Raw genomic sequence first — 18,539 nt, 5'->3', positions numbered from 1 at the left:
GGTAAAAGAGGCGATTCTTATAAAACAACAAAATCCTTCATTAAACCGGTCGGGTGGTGTGAGGTTCAATTTGGATCGTTCATACAATAGCCTGCTCAGGCAAAACAGGTTAGGCAACTTTCGCAATGCTGATGAGGGTCGTTATGCTGATGAGGTGATACCGGGGGGAGTGGGGGTAATAGGCCAATCGTTAGTCAGGAATGTAGGAACAATCAGTGGGGCCACAGGGGGGGGTCCCGCGCCCCCCCCAACCTGAGAGTAGGGACCTATCATAGCTGTGTCCGGCGCCACTAGGTCTGGACATTAGGGATATATAAATGGGGCCGATACGACCAGTCAGACTTTAGTTCGCTGACGAAGTCTCTTGGATAGGAGGCGAAACGTCCGAAACCTTCACTTTTGTACAGATGACGGCTGAAGAAACCTTCTCATCGAAAGCAAACACATAAATATATAAACAAATACATAAATAAACACACATATGTAAAAATAAATCAATACATGAATACATAAATACATAAATACATAAATAAATAAAAAAGGAATATAAATAAACAAATACATAAAAAAGAAAAATAAATACAAGAATAAATAAAAAAGGATTAAAAAGAAACAACTACATAAAAACAAACAAATAAATATATAAAACAAACAAACAAACAAACAAACAAATAAATAAATGAATAAATAAATAAATAAATAAATAAATAAATAGTTAAGCTCAGGTCCAAATTTACTCTCGGCTCGGTTGCCATTCAAGTTTGTAATTTGATTTCATATGGAATTGATGTTCTTGTGATTATTGTGGTGTGGCCAAAGACGGTCAAACCTCACCACCTGTTGCCTCATTTTCGTCATAATGCACACTGCTGATAGCGGAAGAGGTTTGATCACACTTTTTTTTATTTCTTGTAACAGTCCAAGAAGTGTGTGTAGGGGGGCAGGGGGGTGTCTTGCGATCTGCCATCTGCTGCCTCATTCTGTAATATTGCTGATTACAGAAACAGCGCAAATACGATATATTCCAGAATCCATTTTTTGTGTGGTTGTGGCGAGAGGGGGGTGAATGCTATTCTCGTTAATAATTTATTTTGTTTATTTTGTGTTGGTTGCGAGGTGTTTTTGTGCTCACAGTCTCACTTGTGTGTCGGAACAGATGCTCTGCGCTTGGAAAATCCAGTTGCATGCGGTAAATAAATAAATTGCACATGTTCACTTTTTTTGTACGCCTTCCCGGTAAACTGTCCACGTTGAGTCGGATCAAATATGATGATAGACAAACTAATTGATATATATAAAAGCGCAACACAATTTGCGGCGTCCTCCTAAAACAGGAAGTGCGCGTGACAACATGGCTGCACTAACGGGCGGCTCTCGTTTGGCCTAGATTCTTCGAAATCCGTTGTGGAAGTGCTTCTCATCGTCAGCTGCCACCATGGGCGAGTGAGCAAGGGAGAGAGAGGGAGAGCGAGCGAGCGAGCTCGGCCATCTGGCTGAGGCGCGCCTCAAATCCCAATCTGCGTTCATTTGACTGATACGGGGCCCATTGTTTGTTTTAGACGGGATTAATAAAAGGGTTTGTGGTTAATCGGAGGGTTTAAAGTTTGAATTATTATTTTGTTTTTTTTGGGGGGGGGGGGGGGGCAGCTTGCCAGGTGAGCTGCGGGTCACTGCTGAAAATTAGATGCGGTAATGCTGGGCGAAATAAAACTTTTATATCACGGCAAGACAATGAGACTCTGCCTTTCAGGGCATTTGGATAACGACTCGGACATTTGTTTGAAAAAAGATATTCAGGTTTAAATTATACATACATAATTATACAAATACCATGTATTATGTTTATACAGTTTTTTTTACCAACGTTGGTCATCCCCCATCAGGTCTTATTCAAGTTAGTCTAGTATAGTTAGTTTAGTAATATAAATCATAATTAAAATCATGGTACACATACAGGTCAACAGTACTAAACATGCCTTATCATAATTTCCTTAATTAGAATAAAAAAAATTATGAATGTGAATGACTCACCAGGTAGTTTGTAATTCTGCTTTCTCAATCTTTTTTTTTTTCTCTGCATGTTTGCTTCTCTCACAATGCTGTTTGAGTGACAGGCAACCTTTGCCACTAAAGTTGATCACTTTTTCATCGCAAAGACTGCAAAGGGCTTTCCCCGGATTTTTATATTTGAATATGAAATCTGAAATCGGGCATCCGTCGACTTGTCTTTCTAACCATGCCCAATTCCACAAATTCTTTATCCCTCCATCCAGAGACGTCGCCGTTCCACTATTACTCTTGTGTAGGATATCTCTCTACCACGACATCTTTACAATGTGAAAAGTCGTGTGCTCTCCCGAGCGAGCAATCACACGGAACACGTGCACTTAAAGGACAACCGACATCACTTATTGTTTCCTAACTGACATTAGAAAAACGTTTTATAGCATCCAAAATACCCAAAACTCATATTTTTATTCAAATGCAAAACACCAATAAAAATGACTTAAAATGTCCAAAATCTGCAAAAAATTGAGCTGCGAATTGGGCATTTTCAGAAAGTCCCGCCCCCAGTTCGTGACATCACGCCAAGACGTCTTGCATTGCTCGAGAATCCAAACAATGGCTTCAGATTCGGAGAATATGCTTTCTTGTTACACATTCAGTTATGAATATGATTCAAATAGTTCTGAAGAGGAAAGTATACATGTTTGCAATCGATTAAAGAAGTACCTCCGTCTCATTTTGAGGCTCTCTGTCTCACTTTTTTCTCTCTCTCTGTTTCTCTCTCCCTCTCTCTTGCACGCTGTCTCTTTTCTCTGTCTCTCTGTTTCTCTCTCCCTTGCTCTCTCTGTCTCTTGCTCTCTCTCCCGGTCTCTCTCTTCCTCTCTCTCTTCTCTCTCTCTCTCTCTCTCTCTCTCTCTCTCTCTCTCTCTCTCTCTCTCTCTCTCTTTATTGCTCCCCCTTTCTTTCTCTCTCACTCTATTTTTCTCTCTCTCTCTCTCTCTCTTGCTCTCTCTCTTTCCGTCTCTCTCTCTCTCTCTGTTTCTCTCTCCCTCTCCCTGTCTGTCTCTCTCTGTTTGTCTTTTTCTCTCTCTCCATGTCTCTCTCTTATTCACTCTCTCTCTCGCTCTCTCTCTCTTGCTCTCTTTCTTTCTTAATATCTCTCTTTCTCTCTCTTCACTCTCGCTTGCTCTCTCTCTGTCTCTTTCTCTCTCTCTTTTAATATCTCTCTTTCTCATTCTCTTTCTGACACACACACACACACACACACACACACACTGACACATGGTGTGTTATGCAATAGGTGATGCCTAATTACCACTGACATCGCAGAGCCTGTTCACTTGCAAAATTAATCATGACACAGGCGTCACATTTCAGTCGCCCCCCCCCCCCCCCAACCACTCACTTCCGGGGGTTCAGCAGCCCACGAAACGAAAAGGTGCAGAAAATACCCATTTGTCAGATTATTATCAGACACAAGGTGGCGCACGCGAGAAGGGCGGGGAGGGGGTGAAAACAAAAGAAACAAGAAACACTGCTGCTGGATAATTAGCGGGACGTTGTTTGTTATCTCTTTGGACTCAGGGGAACCCAATGAGAAATTTTTTCGTGCGTAACGAGGCTTTACGTTGGGAGAAAGTGTCTTGTGGGTCTGAACGCTCTATTTATACACCTGACGCTGTCCTGGAAAGCGCTCGCAGTCCATCCAACTGTGGAAGTAATGTGAGTTTAGGATTACGAATAGATGAAGGGATACCACTGAGGCAAAGTGCAGGCAAGTGGGGCATAATTAATGCGACAAATGTTAACTTGGTCTTGAAATCAAATTGCTTCGGAGATTGGGTGGTGGGGATCTTGGGGGCAACCCGAAGCGACCATTGCAAACACACAAAAAAAAAATAAAAAAAAAATACAGCATTCTCGGATGTCTATCCATCCATCAATTTTCAAATTTGCTTCTTCTCACAAGGCTCGCATGTGTTCTGGAAGCCATTCCAGCAGGGTACACGCTGAACTGGTTGGCAGTCAATCACAGTGCATAGATAGACAAACACTCAGTCTCATTCGGGATAAATAAAGCATGCTCCGTTAAAGGACAACCGACGCCTCCGGGCAAGTTGTCTCCATAATTTGTAAAATCACTTGAAATGACTTCTACTGAGCGTATTTTACAAAGATTCCACCGCATATAGCTATATTTTACGTTTTAAGACTCGCGCTGAATATTCAGGAAGTCTTGTTTTCGAGTTAATGACGATGCCAGACGTGACGTCACGTCTGGAACGCCCCTGACCGAGAAAACGACACACAATGCATTTTGGATACTTTGTTTGGTCTGAAAACTTCGTGTTGATGGCGAAATTACAAGGCAAACACATAAATAATGTGATGGCGAATCGTGTGTTGCACCAAGACACAAATTCCCAGCAACCCATTTCCAACGGAGCTTGGGCGCCATCTTGTGCATTTTCTGGGATCCTACATTGGAGTCCTGATGGCTCGAATCGGGAGGACTTCTATTATCGATTGCAAACATTTATGCTTTCCTCTTCAGAACTATTTGAATCATATTCATAACTGGATGAATAACAAGAAAGCATCTTCTCCGAATCTGAAGCCATTTTGATTCTAGAGCAAGGCAAGACGTCCTGGCGTGACGTCACGAACAAGGGGGTGGGACCTTCTGAACCTCGGCATCTCCGAAGTCATTTTGAAGTAGTTTTGGGACACTTTAACTCATTTTTATTGGTGTTTTGCATTTGACTAAAAATATCAGCCTGTGTGTTTTGGGTATTTTAGATGCCATAAAACTTTTTTCTGATGTCAGTTAGGAAACAAAAAAATGGTGTCGGTTGTCCTTTGACTTGCCATGAATGCGTGAGGAATTCGGCGCACCCGAAGAAATCCCACGCAGGCATGAGGAGAATCTACAAAGTCCGCACAGCTGGAAACGAACCCCGCAATGAAATCTGCACGACAAAAAGGGTGTTTACAACTCCGGAACATCAATTCGTAATCGACTTGACACAGTTATGCCAAACATATTATTTAGTGATAATTCCTGGCATGCTAATGGTTTGATCCAAAGTCTGCCGGCAACCTATAAATTCCGTGTTCCCGCTGAATATGGATGTATGTCTCCGACGGGGTAAACATGTTATTCCATTAACCAGTTCCGTAGCCCGCGTGTCGAGGTGCGTGAACAAACCCCAGGTGGTGCGCGCATAGTACGGCGGAGGTGCGCCTACGCATTTCATTCAGCGTTTAGATCGGCCGTGACATCCTGGTCGTGGGGCAGTTTAAGGTGACAGGAATCTGTGTCACCGCACAACTTTTGACTTGTTGGATATTTGTTGACACTTGTTCACGGCAGATTTTCAATATTTTTTTTCCCCAAATGTAGTTTGGGTCAGTCCACCACCAAATCTAGAAACCACCCTCCATTTTTTTTAAATATGAACTTTCAGAGGGGACTACACTGGACAGCAGACCATGTCATCACATTAGCATCTTAGTTTTAGCATTTTCCAGTCGGACACGAGAGCTCGCTTGTCCCATCTCAATTGAAATGACGACATCAGCGCTGCCTCTGACCACCTGGAATGTTTTCTAGCTCGAAACAACATAAAAAAGTAAAATTTGAATTAATAAACAATGAGGATTTATAATGCTAATAGAGCGCTGACAAGGTTCAAAATGCTCCACGAAATGTCCAGTTTCAGCCAGCCACCGTATATTCCCTGGCCAGAGGTCAAGGGTGCGTGAACCTTATCCTTCACCCAAAGTCAACTGGAACAGGATGCAGCTCGCAACCCTAATGAGGGTACACGCTATAGAAACAGATGAACGGACTTCTCCATTCTGTTGAATTAATCATAAGAGAAAGATGAAAAATGATGATGGTCGTGAGCAACGCAGCTAGCTCCATTTACTGCAAGCGTACTGTAATGCACATTCCAAATCTTGCCCTCCGCTCCTCAGCCCTCGTGATATTGCAAATTCATGACTGCCTTCTGCAGACATCTCGACAAGGGTGAAGTATGTGTACGGGTGTGAGGTGGGGAGAAAGATGGGGGGGGGGGGGGGTTGTCGGAGAGTTAGTTCGCTCCAGTTCACCTGTGCCCACTACCCCTTGTCCCCCCGTGAGGCCCTTTAGCAGATGAGCAGGCCGACAAAAAAGTGTCTGCCTGTTGGAGGAATCTGTCGTAATGGATGAAGTTTAGTTTAACACTTTTTTTCTTTGTCATTTTTTAAAATCTGATATACCACTGAAGGGTATCAATAATGTCAAAGAGAAATAGTTTGATCAAGTGTAGAAATGGAACTAAGTGGCCCACCTTGTTCAGTCCAAAAAATGGCAAATGGTCAACAAACAGATCATTTAGATGCCACCAAGATGTGCATGTCTGTCTCTCGCTATCTATCTATCTATCTATCTATCTATCTATCTATCTATCTATCTATCTATCTATCTATCTATCTATCTATCTATCTATCTATCTATCTATCTACCTACCTACCTACCTACCTACCTCCCTACCTCCCTCCCTCCACCCATCCATCCATCCATCCGTAAGCCATTGCAAATAGTCCATTGAAATAGCGCGCCCCCTGGTGGAGGTTCACGTTACAGGTGATTCTCCGAAAGAGTTTTCCCCACATACTGTACTGTATCATACAGTCAAAAACGAAGAACAAGCAGTAATCACGAAATCACGCCGATGATGCCTAAAAATTAGACTTGATTTACAGACCCACCTCAAACTGACACGCCCGCGCGTGCATACTAGCACGCGCAAGGCACTCTAAATTTAAAATCACCCCCCCCCCCCCTTCATTACGACATCGAGACGGAGAGTACAGCAAAGGCGCGGGACACCAAGTGAGACGAGTGTCCCCCCCCCCCGCCCACTATCTCTCTCTATCACCCCCCCCCCCCACCTCGCTCCCTCCCTCCCTTACTCCCTCGCTCGCTCGCTCGCCCGCCCCGCACCTCTCCTCCTTTCCTTCCACTTCCACTCGAGCCAGCGAGCAAAGCAGTTACGCCGAGCAGAACACCGTCGCACCCCGCTTGCGCTTTTGCTGCAAAGCTCGCTGAGGATCGTAGTTATTTTTCTTATGATTATTCTTATTACCGAGCCGAGCTGCGTTGGAAGAAAACTGGCGCAACTATGCGCCACGCTCTCTTTCTGGACTCCTATTTATGACGACTTTTTTCTCTCTATTTGCTTTTCTTGGCGTTCCTCTGGATGCAAACACCTGACAACCACCCACCGAATGTCGTCTTTAAGGTAAGCAAAAAGATTTAATTAAATAATGATCGACTATTTATGGCCTAGTGCATGCGTGGAGCCGCTTTATAAGTGTTAACTAACTTAAAAATGGACGCTTGTCAATTTATATTTCTCATAAAAAAGACCAATCTGCTGCAAGTTTGATCCGTTCTTGTCATTTGAAAACATCTATTTTCGCGAACGAGTTCGTTTGGCACCTTTTACGATCTAAATGACTCACTTCATCTTGACAAACACGATGTAATATAAATGGCATTTACAGTATTTATGAAAAAACACGCAGCGAGTGGCGTAGGTTCTTTTGAAATTATTTTAAAAGGGGGTGTGTACTCCTCATCCACGTGCGGCGACGTATTTCAACCACTTCCGTAACAAAATTAAAATCAACAGTTTTTATGATTATTTTAGTCCGTTCTGACACGTAAACCCTGTGTTTGTCGTCTTTTTCCGAACCAAAACAAAGCGTTCCAACTTTGTGTCGCAGCACTGTTGTGGCCGCCGAGGCTGGCAACTTTCTGATTGACGGGCATTGGAAGCCAATCGGCGCGTTTGCTATCGGTGCGCTCATCCAATGGGAGCGAGGCAGGGGGATTGACTTTGAAAAACGCCACCTTGGTTGACGTCACGTCAAGGCGTTAACTCTTCCGGGCAACTACCACCTGTCAAGCTGTCAATTATCCTGGAAAATAACACACATATTTGTGTTGATCTGCTTTAAAAAAGTTTAAGTCAAGGATGGTGACATAGTCGTGACGGGATAGCTGTTAGCATGTGGGCCTCACGGCAGAGGGGTGAAGGGTTTGTATGTTCTTCCCGTGCCTGAGTGGCCTTTCTCCCGGTAGACCGTTTTCCACCCACATTTCAAACACATGCACAATAGGTTTTTAATTAAATTGATCACTTCAGCTAAATTGTTCATTGGTGTCAATGAGAATAACCTACATGTGCCTGCAATTGATTGGCAACAAGCAGTTCAGGGTGTATACCACCCTGACACCCCAAATACATCGGGGATAGGCCGTGGCGTCACACGGAAGTGCGCCTTTCAACCCTTTGATGTCTTTCAAGTGAGCCTGACTCATTCCCACGTAGGCCAAAGGTATATAAATAGCCAGCGTGGGAGAGAGAGATTGGGGGAATTGCGGGCGGGGCAGAATCATCTCGGACTCAGACCCAGAATTGACCCAGACCCAGAACTCAGACACGCAGCTCGCAGAGACCCGCTCAGCATCGGACGGAGTTTCACGGCACGACTTGCTCGACTCCACGCCACGACTAAGCTCTGGGATACATCTGCGTGTCACTTCCCTGGGAGATCTGACAACGAACCTACTTTCGATTAAAGAGAAACTCTTTAGGCCCCAACTCGCCCGCCCCCTCCGTGTGGATAAAGCGGTTCAGATCATGAAAGAAAAATAAACGTCAAATATAATTGTAGGCACTACATTTCCAGCCATGATGATGTTTGGTGAGCAAATTATTTATTGACCTTTGGAATTAATCGTTTCTTTAATTGTGTATTGACGTGATAGGGGATGCTGTACAAGGCTATGACCACCAGAGGTGCTATTGGTCAAGTTTCAACGAGCTGTTAGAATTTTATCTTAAAATATCTTCAATTTTCTCCGACCCTTACATTTTATCCCTCAAAGTAGTTCATGCAAAATTGAGACTTTAATCTCTTGAATTTTTTATTTCAAACGGTGATATTTTACTCTCCCATGATAATATCCTGATTGTATACCAAAACCTCCTGGCCTAACTTGATTTATCTATTTATCTATATTTATTTATGTATTGTTATTTATTTATTTTGTATTTAATTGAATTTAATTTTACTTGGTTTATTTTTGCAAGGTGACTCCATGAGCCAGCGATGGAGACCAAAAGATACCAAAGTCTCTTTGAGGGGAGCGATACCGAGAAAAGGTGGGCTCAGATCCCCAGTACCATGGAGTTCCGCTGTGCCGCCGAGGACTCCAGCCTGGACGTGGCCAATGTCGCCGAGCCCAAACAAGGCGGTGCCAAGAAACCCGAGCAACCAGTGCCTCGTCACGGGGCCAACCAGCATTTCGGCCTGCCACACATCAACAACCGCTCCCTCCACGTTGCCAAACCGGAAATGGACTCCAAGGAGCTTTCCAAAACGGTAGCCGAATCCATGGGCCTTTACATGAACGCTGCCAGGGAGGCGGACTTTGCCTTTGGCCAGCACGGGGGCTCGTCCAGCCCGCCGAAAATGCAGTACCCGGTATGCGGCTGCCCTCTCGGGGACAGCCAACGTTGCTCGGCCAAGAGCCCCAAGCTAAAAGGGTTTGGGTTCCCACCTGCCAGTGCCGTAGACGGCGACGTCGGCCCCCAGGCGAGCTCCGCTTCCATGCTAGCCTCGTCGCTGGCCGGTAGTCCCCAAACTTCCAGCCCGGGGGGCGGTAACAACATGGTGTCGTCGACCACCACCAGCCCCCCGGCCGGTTTTGGCCCGGCGTGCTCGCCCGTAAACCACCCGGCCCTTTCTGGAGCAAGGCGGAGAAACCCGTCGGCGTGCAGCCCTGTGGAGTCGAGCACGGTGGGCTCGCCACCCTTGCTGAGATCCCCCATGTCCAGCCCACGGAGTATGACGTCCCCGCAGTCCTGGAGTGTCAGGTCCTCCGCTTCCAGCCCGGCCGCCGTCCGGCCGCCCACGTGCAGTCCCGCCGTGGCCATCGGAAGCCCGCAAAACCCTTCCTCGGGAGGCTTCCCGGCATCCAGTCCGACCGGCGAACCGGGTTTGGCGCGGGGCAACACCCGTAGCCCCGAGGCCACGGCTCTGACCGACGAGCTGGACTTCAAGGCCTTTGAGTTCCCCAAGGTGGAAATGGTGGACGGGGAGGTGTTCAATGTTGGTTTGGACCAGCTGGGCATGGTGAAGTACATCAAGAACGAACCCGGGACTGATTTTCGGAGCATGTGCTCGGGGGGATCCAAATGCAACACCGCCGGTGTGCCGTTTATCACGCAAATCAAGAACGAACCGGACAAAAGCGACGGCTGCATGAATCCGCAGTCCTACGGCGAAGAATCGCCCCCGCTCGGCCTCTTCCCAACGTCCGAGACCACCTACTTGTCCCTGAGGAATAATGTGGATGAATACAGCCTCTCCGGAATCTTAGGACCGCCGGTGTCCCTGCATGGGAATTACGACTCTGACGTGTTCGCCAACGACGTCCTGTCCAAAACGGTGAAGCAAGAGTCCAGTGACGCCGACTACTACCAGGAGAGCAACGGCGTGCCCGCCTCGGCCATTGTTGGAGTTAATTCCAGCGGACACTCATTCCATTACCAGATTGGAACGCAGGGAACAATGTCCTTTGCGAGGCACGACATCCGGGACCAGTCCAACCCCTTGTTCAATCTAATTTCGCCGGTGGCGGCCTTGATGGAGTCGTGGAAGTCGCGGCCGGGAATGCCGCAGGGCTCGTTGTCGGCCCGAGGCGACGGATTCCCGGGTCAGAACTGCATCGGTGACGGCATGGCCAGGTAAGCAATGGATTTTGGTTTTGACGTTTTTGGGCAATTTGGGTCTTCTGCATGATGATTCTCATACACGATCATTTTGTAAAATTATTTGGGGTGTTCTCCATCTGAAATGACGTATTTCTTGTGTTGAAAACTTATTCTGGGTAAAAGATTAAATGACGGCTTGATTGTCGGGTCGAAGTCGGGTAGCGGAGGCAGCAGCTTCAGTAGGAAAGCCCAGACTTCCCTCTGCCTAGCCATTTCTTCCAGCTTTTCCTGGGGGATCCTGAGGTGTTCCCAGGCCAGCTGGGTGACAATCCCTCCAGAATGTCCCGGGTTGTGATCTTCTGCCAGTGAGATATGGCAGGAACACCTCACCGGCCGGAGGCATTCGGATTCCCGAGCCACTTCATCTGGCTTCTCTCAATGTGGAGGAGAAGCGGCTCGACTCTGAGCCCTTCCCAGATGACTGAGCTTCTCACCTTATCGCTAAGAGAGAGCCCAGACACCCTCATTTCGGCCGCTTGTATTCGGGTTATTTTCAGAGTCAGAAAACCTTTATTCGTCCCACAATGGGGAAATTTGCATTTTTTTGCAAACTTTAAAGGGCAGGGGGGGGGGGTAAAAGGATAGAAAAACAAGATATTCTAAGCATAGTAAAATAAAAATGTCAGCAGACTGATATGTAAACTGTAAATGTGCAAAAAAGTGTACATAGTGCAAGTATCAAGAAAGGAATATTGATATCTGTAGCTGTATTGCATCTCAACACTAAAACGCCTCCCTGATGACATAATTATTTTTCCCCCTTATTGTTTTTATTTAATTAATGTAAACACCAAGCTCCTGTTGCAATAACATTCTAATTTTATCAGATAGGTTTACCATAAAAAATAGTTTTAAATATTTAGATGAGGACTCAAGTTACAAAATATTTCCACTTTATAGTCAGAAGTTAGAAAGAGGTTAGCTTGTAATAGTTATCTGTTGGATATCTGCTGGGTAGCTAGTTAATTGGCTATCTATTAGCTATCTAGCTAGCTGGATGGCTATCTATTAGCTATCTGTCCAGATAGCTTGCTATCTATTAGATTGGATTGGATTGGATTTGCCTTTATTAGTCTCACAGTGGCATTGACATTTCACAGCAGCAAAGTGAGTATTAGCTAGCTATCGTACTATTTATTGGCTATCTATTAGCTAGCTAGCTGGCTGACTAGCTATTTATTAGCTAGCTAGCTAGCTTTCTATCTATTTGAGTTATTCTGGGTTGAGTGAACGCTGGCACGTTTGCCACTGCTCACCCACTGCTGACCAATCAGTTGCGGACAAGTCGATCTTCCGTCCAATCGGCTACGAACAACTAAGTGTTGGGAGGGCCTTAGACTGAAATAGGACTATTGAACTAATAAGCTTGTTAATGCTATGTAAACTAAATTAAACATGCAATAATCACAATATGTACTAAGCTAAGCATGAAATAACATAATATGTTTACTAATGTGCATAAGCACTCTATCATATTATTATTATGTTTTTCCTGTAATATTATAACTTTCCCCCCTCACTATATTTTAGCTTGATTTAAAATCAAATCGTTATTTTCATATTAAAATTTCCTTCTGCTAATTCAAACGTTTAACCTGTGTTCTCACCACTTTTTTTGTCTCTTTTCAAATTCTCGACTCTATAATATAAAACCCCCGTTTTATTCTCTCACGGAACATAGCAACTTTTACCCCTCATCGTATTTCAACTTACGTCAACCCATTTCTACGACAAAACTTTATTTTTAGAAAACAATGACACTTATTTTTTTCCTTTTGTTGCATCACAACTTATTTTCCATAACTTCATTCTTGCCGATATTTTTGTGTCATCATCATTTGACTTTATTCTCATCAAAGGTCATTCTCGTAATAGACACGAGTTGAGTGCATTCATATAAAATTTGTATTGTTAAAAAAAAAAATATTACATGCCTATGCCTTGCGTGGATATTGGACTGGATTTCCAACAGGTTGTCTCTTAAGAAGGAAGGGCACTTGGTTGCAGTCATATGCTATATAGCATGAGGCGCTCAGAGCGAGTTGCTTGGAAAAACGCGGGCTAAAAATGGAGTCGTCTGGATCAATCCTCCCACGAGATCATAGCATCGCGCCGCGCACTATACTGTACGGTGTGGTCGACTGTAGGGCATTTGACGTCTTGAGCACAGGCTTTGTCGGCGCGAAAGGCGTTCACTGGGTGAAAAATATGTGATTTAATGGGCCAGAGCGTTGGCAGCGTCATGAATTCTGAATGATTCATGACACGCCTTTGTTGCCAGACTGACGAAATAAACAATTACGAGTGCTCGGGGGCAAGGATTGGATTGTGAAAGGAGGCGAACAGGCTTAAGGAAACCACAGCCACAATCACCTCTCCACCTGCAGCCGCAGCGACAAAAGTTCTAGTCAGAGTCGTAATTTGTTTTTCAATGTACTTAGTCTGTATAATTTTTTGGAAGCTTCAATCCACTCAAATTAGTTTTAAAATTTTCTTTTTTAATTAAAATGAAAGTAATATGTACTCTCTCTCTCTCTCTCTCTCTCTCTCTCTCTCTCTCTCTCTCTCTCTCTCTCTCTCTCTCTCTCTCTCTCTCTCTCTCTCTATATATATATATATATATATATATATTTTTTTTTTTTTTTTTTTTTTTGAAGATTTGACATGAAAAAGGGGCCTTTGAAATCTGAAAAAAAGTCACCCCTGGCTGGTGGTACGTGTTGATCATAACAGACTGCATCGAAATCTCTCCTATGGCGAAAATGGAACAGGAAGTCGGCCATTTTGGTTTGAGCAGCCATTTTTGAGGGGGGTGCGTATTCCAAAGCTCGTACTTTGGCTCATATTCTCGCCGACAGGATCACTGCCACCTTAAGTCTTAATGACATCCAGCTTAGCCCTGGTGTCAGACAGGACGTCAGTTAAAGACTTGGCCTACATGCTCGGAGCAGACAGAAAGAGAGATCTTTGCTACTGTATTCAGGACTCGAATATTTCAGACATGAAAAAAAGTTATGTAACCAGTCAAAATCCCTACACACTTTGATCCGCCGAGAGCTTCGGATAACATAGCGAAATCCCCTCGCTCCCCTTTTGCCTCTCTTTCACTCTATGTTTCCGCTGAAGTGGTTTTCATTAAAAAAAAAAAGGGTTTTTCATCCGAGCATTCTTTGAGTTTTAACCAAAGACCCCCAGGAGAGGATAATTTTTCACTTGTTTTACGCAAATGTCACATGCTGGCAACGTGCTGTCGAGTATTTCATGATGAGACTTGAAGTGAAATGCAAAGCGGTTGAGTTTGATGGCGCCTATTCAAACAAAGACCAATGTGTTTTAAAAGTGTAGCATAAGAAAATGTATGTATTTCCTCGTCGGAATAAAAGAAATAGAAATGATCCATTGACTAATTTATATTGTATTTGCAGTCTTAAATAAAATAAAATTACGTGATTTTTGTTTGCCATTTCATTTGGTAACCATTTTGCCATTTGTTGTCCCCTGAAAATGACATCACAGTTTTACCTTAACAACTGTGATGTCATTTTCAGGTGATGGCAAGTGACAAAATGGCCGCCTTCTGAAGTAAAAATACACAATGACAAAAAGAGACAGGCAGTCACTTTTGAACACATTGAAGTGTAAAGAAAAGACATACAGTGGATATAGAACATTAACATAAAACATTTATAGACCCCTGTTGAAAAATATATTTTTTAAATACAAAAAAGAGAAATTCTATTAACTATACAGCTTAACTGGATTTTCATCTTTTCCAAATACAGTAAAGTCTCGTTATATCGATATTCAAGGGAGTCCGAAAAAATATCGATATAACCGGGACTATCGATATATCCGACCCTGTTTGCATGTAATTTTCTCAGTGTGTGCATAGAAATAGTATCGATATAACCGGGACTATTGATATATCCGATATCGATATAATGAGACTTTACTGTAGTATCTATTCGAAGAACAGCTGCACTTTATTTTGAGTTGTTTCAAGGCACTCTACTACGTGTATCTTCTTGACTCCTCGTGAACTATACAACTTAAAGGACAACCGACACCGCCGGACAAGTTGCGTCCATAATTTGTAAAATCACTTCAAATGACATCTACTGACTATATTTTACAACGATTCCACCACATATGGCTATATTTTACATTTTAAGACTGGCGCTGAATATTCAGAAAGTCTTGTTTTTGAGTTGGTGACGATGCTCTAAGTGACGTCACGCAGGGAACGCCCCTGACTGAGAAAGCAACACACAATGCATTTTGGGTACTTTTTTCATCTGAAAACACAGTGTTGATGTTGAAATTAGAAGGAAAACTACATAAATAACGTGATGGTGAATTGTTGTGTGTCGCAGCCAATTGCAGTAACACGCATAAAGGAGGTGGAAGTTGACACAAATTCCCAGCGGACAAATCAGCCCATTTCCAATGGAGTTTGGGCGCCATCTTGTGCATTTTCTGGGCGCTACATTGGAGTCCTGACGGCTCGAATTGATCCGGGACTTCTTTAATTGATTGCAAATATGTATGCTTTCCTCTTCAGAGCAATTTGAATCATATTAATCACTGGATGAGTAACAAGAAAGCATCTTCTCTGAATGTGAACTCTCTGAAGCCATTGTTTTGATTCTGGATCAATGCATTTGGTGAAGGAGTATCCTGGTATGACATCACGAACAAGGGCGTGGGACTTTCTGAATCCCCCCAGTTCCGAGCTCATTTTGTGGCAGTTTTGGGACACTTAAAGTCATTTTTATTGGTATTTTGCATTTGACTAAAAATATTAGCCTGCGTGTTTTGGGTATTTTAGATGCTATAAGACGTTTTTTCTGATGTCAGTTAGGAAACAAAAAAATGGTGTCGATTGTCCTTTAAGTAAAAACAAAAATGTATTTTCCAAATAATGTCAACTAGAAGAACAGCTGCACTTTATTTAGACTTCATTCAATGCATTCTACTACATGTGCCTTCTTGACTCCCAGCGAGCACAAATATTTTTTACCTAAGTTGAGATTTAGCCAACGTTTTACGCTACTTCTGACTCTTAGTCAATGTTTTACGCTACTTTAGACTCTTTCCTCTTTAATTTAGTGCTTTGTGTTTCTTTTTGTGATCGCTAATTGCTAAAAGCATGTGCACTACATGCTAAGATGGAAAACGTCTCGTCTGTTCCATGGAAGCGAGCAAGGCGAGCGGCTCGCTCTGGACGCCGTCCAACTCTCAATGTTCTACGAGGGCCCGAAAAGGTGTACTCCAGAGAGTGTCCTAATCATCTTTTAATTGTATGTTCCTCCGCTAAATCAATGGATGCAAATGATTTGATGAATTCAGACACAGCTGGATACTAAATCGGCAATTAAAGCTTGAGCGTGCACAAGCGGACTCCTGGTGCATTGTGAGCTGTCGCCTGTTGTTTTTGTGGCGTGATACTTGTGTAGTGTTTGTTTTTCCTCAAGTACTGCTTATTTTTGCTGGGTTATATTTTTAACAATTCAATTGTTCTTTTTATTTTGTAGTTTTTCATTTTCTTTATTTCTTTGTTCAAGCGAAATGAAAATAGATTCAAATTTTCCTCATCTGAAGGGCTTTATTTGTACGCATAAAGTCAATTTTGCTTTATTTTTTCTTTTATGGACTGGTGGTAAAATGAAATAAAGTGGTGCATGGAGTCATTTGGTGGATACACTTTAGACCTGACAGAAAATTGGATTGAAGTGATTTTAAAATATTGAAAAAATCATTTTGGGAAAATTGTTTTGGATCAATTTCATTCACAACGGGCCAAAGACAGAACCCTGAGATACACCGAATGAAATGCAATCACTTAAAGGACAACCAACGACACTTTTTTGTTTCTTAACTGACATCAGAAAAACGTTTTATAGCATCTAAAATACCCAAAACACGCAGTATGATTTTTTTATTCAAATGCAAAACACCAATAAAAATGACTTAAAGTGTCCAAAATCTGCAAAAAAAATTGAGCTGCGCATTGGGCATTTTCAGAAAGTCCCGCCCCCAGTTCGTGACGTCACGCCAAGACGTCTTGTCTTGCTCGAGAATCAAAACAATGGCTTCAGATTCGGAGAATATGCTTTCTTGTTACACATCCAGTTATGAATATGATTCAAATAGTTCTGAAGAGGAAAGCATACATGTTTGCAATCGATTAAAGAAGTTATTCCCTGTCATTTTGAGGCAACATTGAGGGGAAATTTCTCACCGAAAAACAGGCACAAAATGGCGACCTCCTGTGGCCACCTCCGTTTCCACAGGATGATAAATTCCTTATATGGAGCTTTTGGTGCAACGCGACGTTTTCAGACCAAACAAGTACAGCAAAATATATTGACGTGATGGAAGGACTGCTACAATGTGTCCTTGTTTCGGTCAGGGGCATTCCTTCAGTGACGTCACGTACGGACTCGTCACCAACTCAAAAACAAGACTTCCGGAATATTCAGCGCGAGTCTTAAAATGTAAAGTATAGTTATATGCGGTGTAATCTTTGTAAAATACGCTCAGAAGAAGTCATTTGAAGCCATTTTACAAATTTATTATTATTATTATTATTATTATTATTATTATTATTATTATTATTAATAATAATATTACTAATAGTTTATTATTATTAATATTATTATCATTACTATCATTGGTATTATTATTATTGGATTGAATGTACCTTTATTCATCTTGCAGTGGAGAAATTTACATTTCACAGCAGCAAAGTTATTATTATTATTATTATTATTATTATTATTATTATTATTATTATTACTAGTATTTATATTTTATTATTAATAATATTGTTATTATTATTACTATAATCGGTATTATGATGATGATGATTATTATCTACACTTTATTTAATAAAACCTGGAAAATGTGTTGACTAGCGTAAACACAATGCGATATGATAATTTACATGATGACAGACAATACAAAAATCATGGAGATTTTAAAATCTTTAATTCTGAGAAAGTCAGAATCAGAAAGCCTTTAATTCTCCCACAATGGGGAAATTTGGAATCTACAGTATATATTAAAATAACATTCTTGCGTTTGCTCATATGTTTTATTCAAAACACATTTTCATATGTTTCAATTACCAATTGTGTGATTCTTTTCAACCCATATTGGTTATTATTACCCCAACAGAGTTAAGGTTAAGGTTAAAAGGATAAAAGAAAAGAAAGTGAGGAAAAAAGCCAGCAAATGATGATATTTTTCCCATGACTAAATTATAATAAAAAACGTTGAGTATCCCTGTAATGGAAATAACTTTGAAATCCCTGCCCGGCGTCTTGTTGATCCGAAAAAGTTGCCGTAACCTGGGAAACGCGAAAATCTGGCCTGGTCTCGTTGACCCCCAAATGCCGCTTGTAACACACATGTTGCAATTTTTTCCCTTTACACATGTTTGTGTATGTGTGTGTGTGTGTGGGGGGGGGGGGGGGGGGGGGGGGGGGGGGGGCTGTTCTTAGCCAGTGCCGACGTGCACATACCCGAAAGCTAAGACAAGAAGCTGCATTAATATTCTCACAGTGCAGGCTGGACCCCCATAAAAGTGTGATCCCTGTTGGCTTGGGGAGGGTGGAGTGGGGTTGCGGTGGGGGTGGGGGTGGGGTCTCCCAGCATGTGTGAATGCTTGTCCTCTCTTGAACCTCTCCCTAA

General features: G+C 42.7%; 1 protein-coding gene across 1 annotated transcript in view; it reads left to right on the top strand.

The window, feature by feature from the left end:
• Positions 1 to 7,015: 7,015 nt before the first annotated feature.
• The window catches only part of nr3c2 (nuclear receptor subfamily 3, group C, member 2), a 66,324-nt gene continuing 54,800 nt past the window's right edge, over positions 7,016 to 18,539 (top strand). The window contains exons 1-2 of the mRNA XM_089007146.1: positions 7,016 to 7,298; positions 9,159 to 10,817. Of these exons, the coding sequence (XP_088863272.1) occupies positions 9,178 to 10,817 (1,640 nt within the window). The 5' untranslated portion in view covers positions 7,016 to 7,298; positions 9,159 to 9,177. The remainder of the gene's footprint in view (positions 7,299 to 9,158; positions 10,818 to 18,539) is intronic.

This window comes from Hippocampus bargibanti, linkage group LG10, assembly GCF_051943395.1.
Source record: "Hippocampus bargibanti isolate YZ-2025 linkage group LG10, ASM5194339v1, whole genome shotgun sequence".
In the NCBI taxonomy this organism is placed as follows: Eukaryota; Metazoa; Chordata; class Actinopteri; order Syngnathiformes; family Syngnathidae; genus Hippocampus; species Hippocampus bargibanti.
This window is presented reverse-complemented; position numbering and strand designations above follow the sequence as displayed.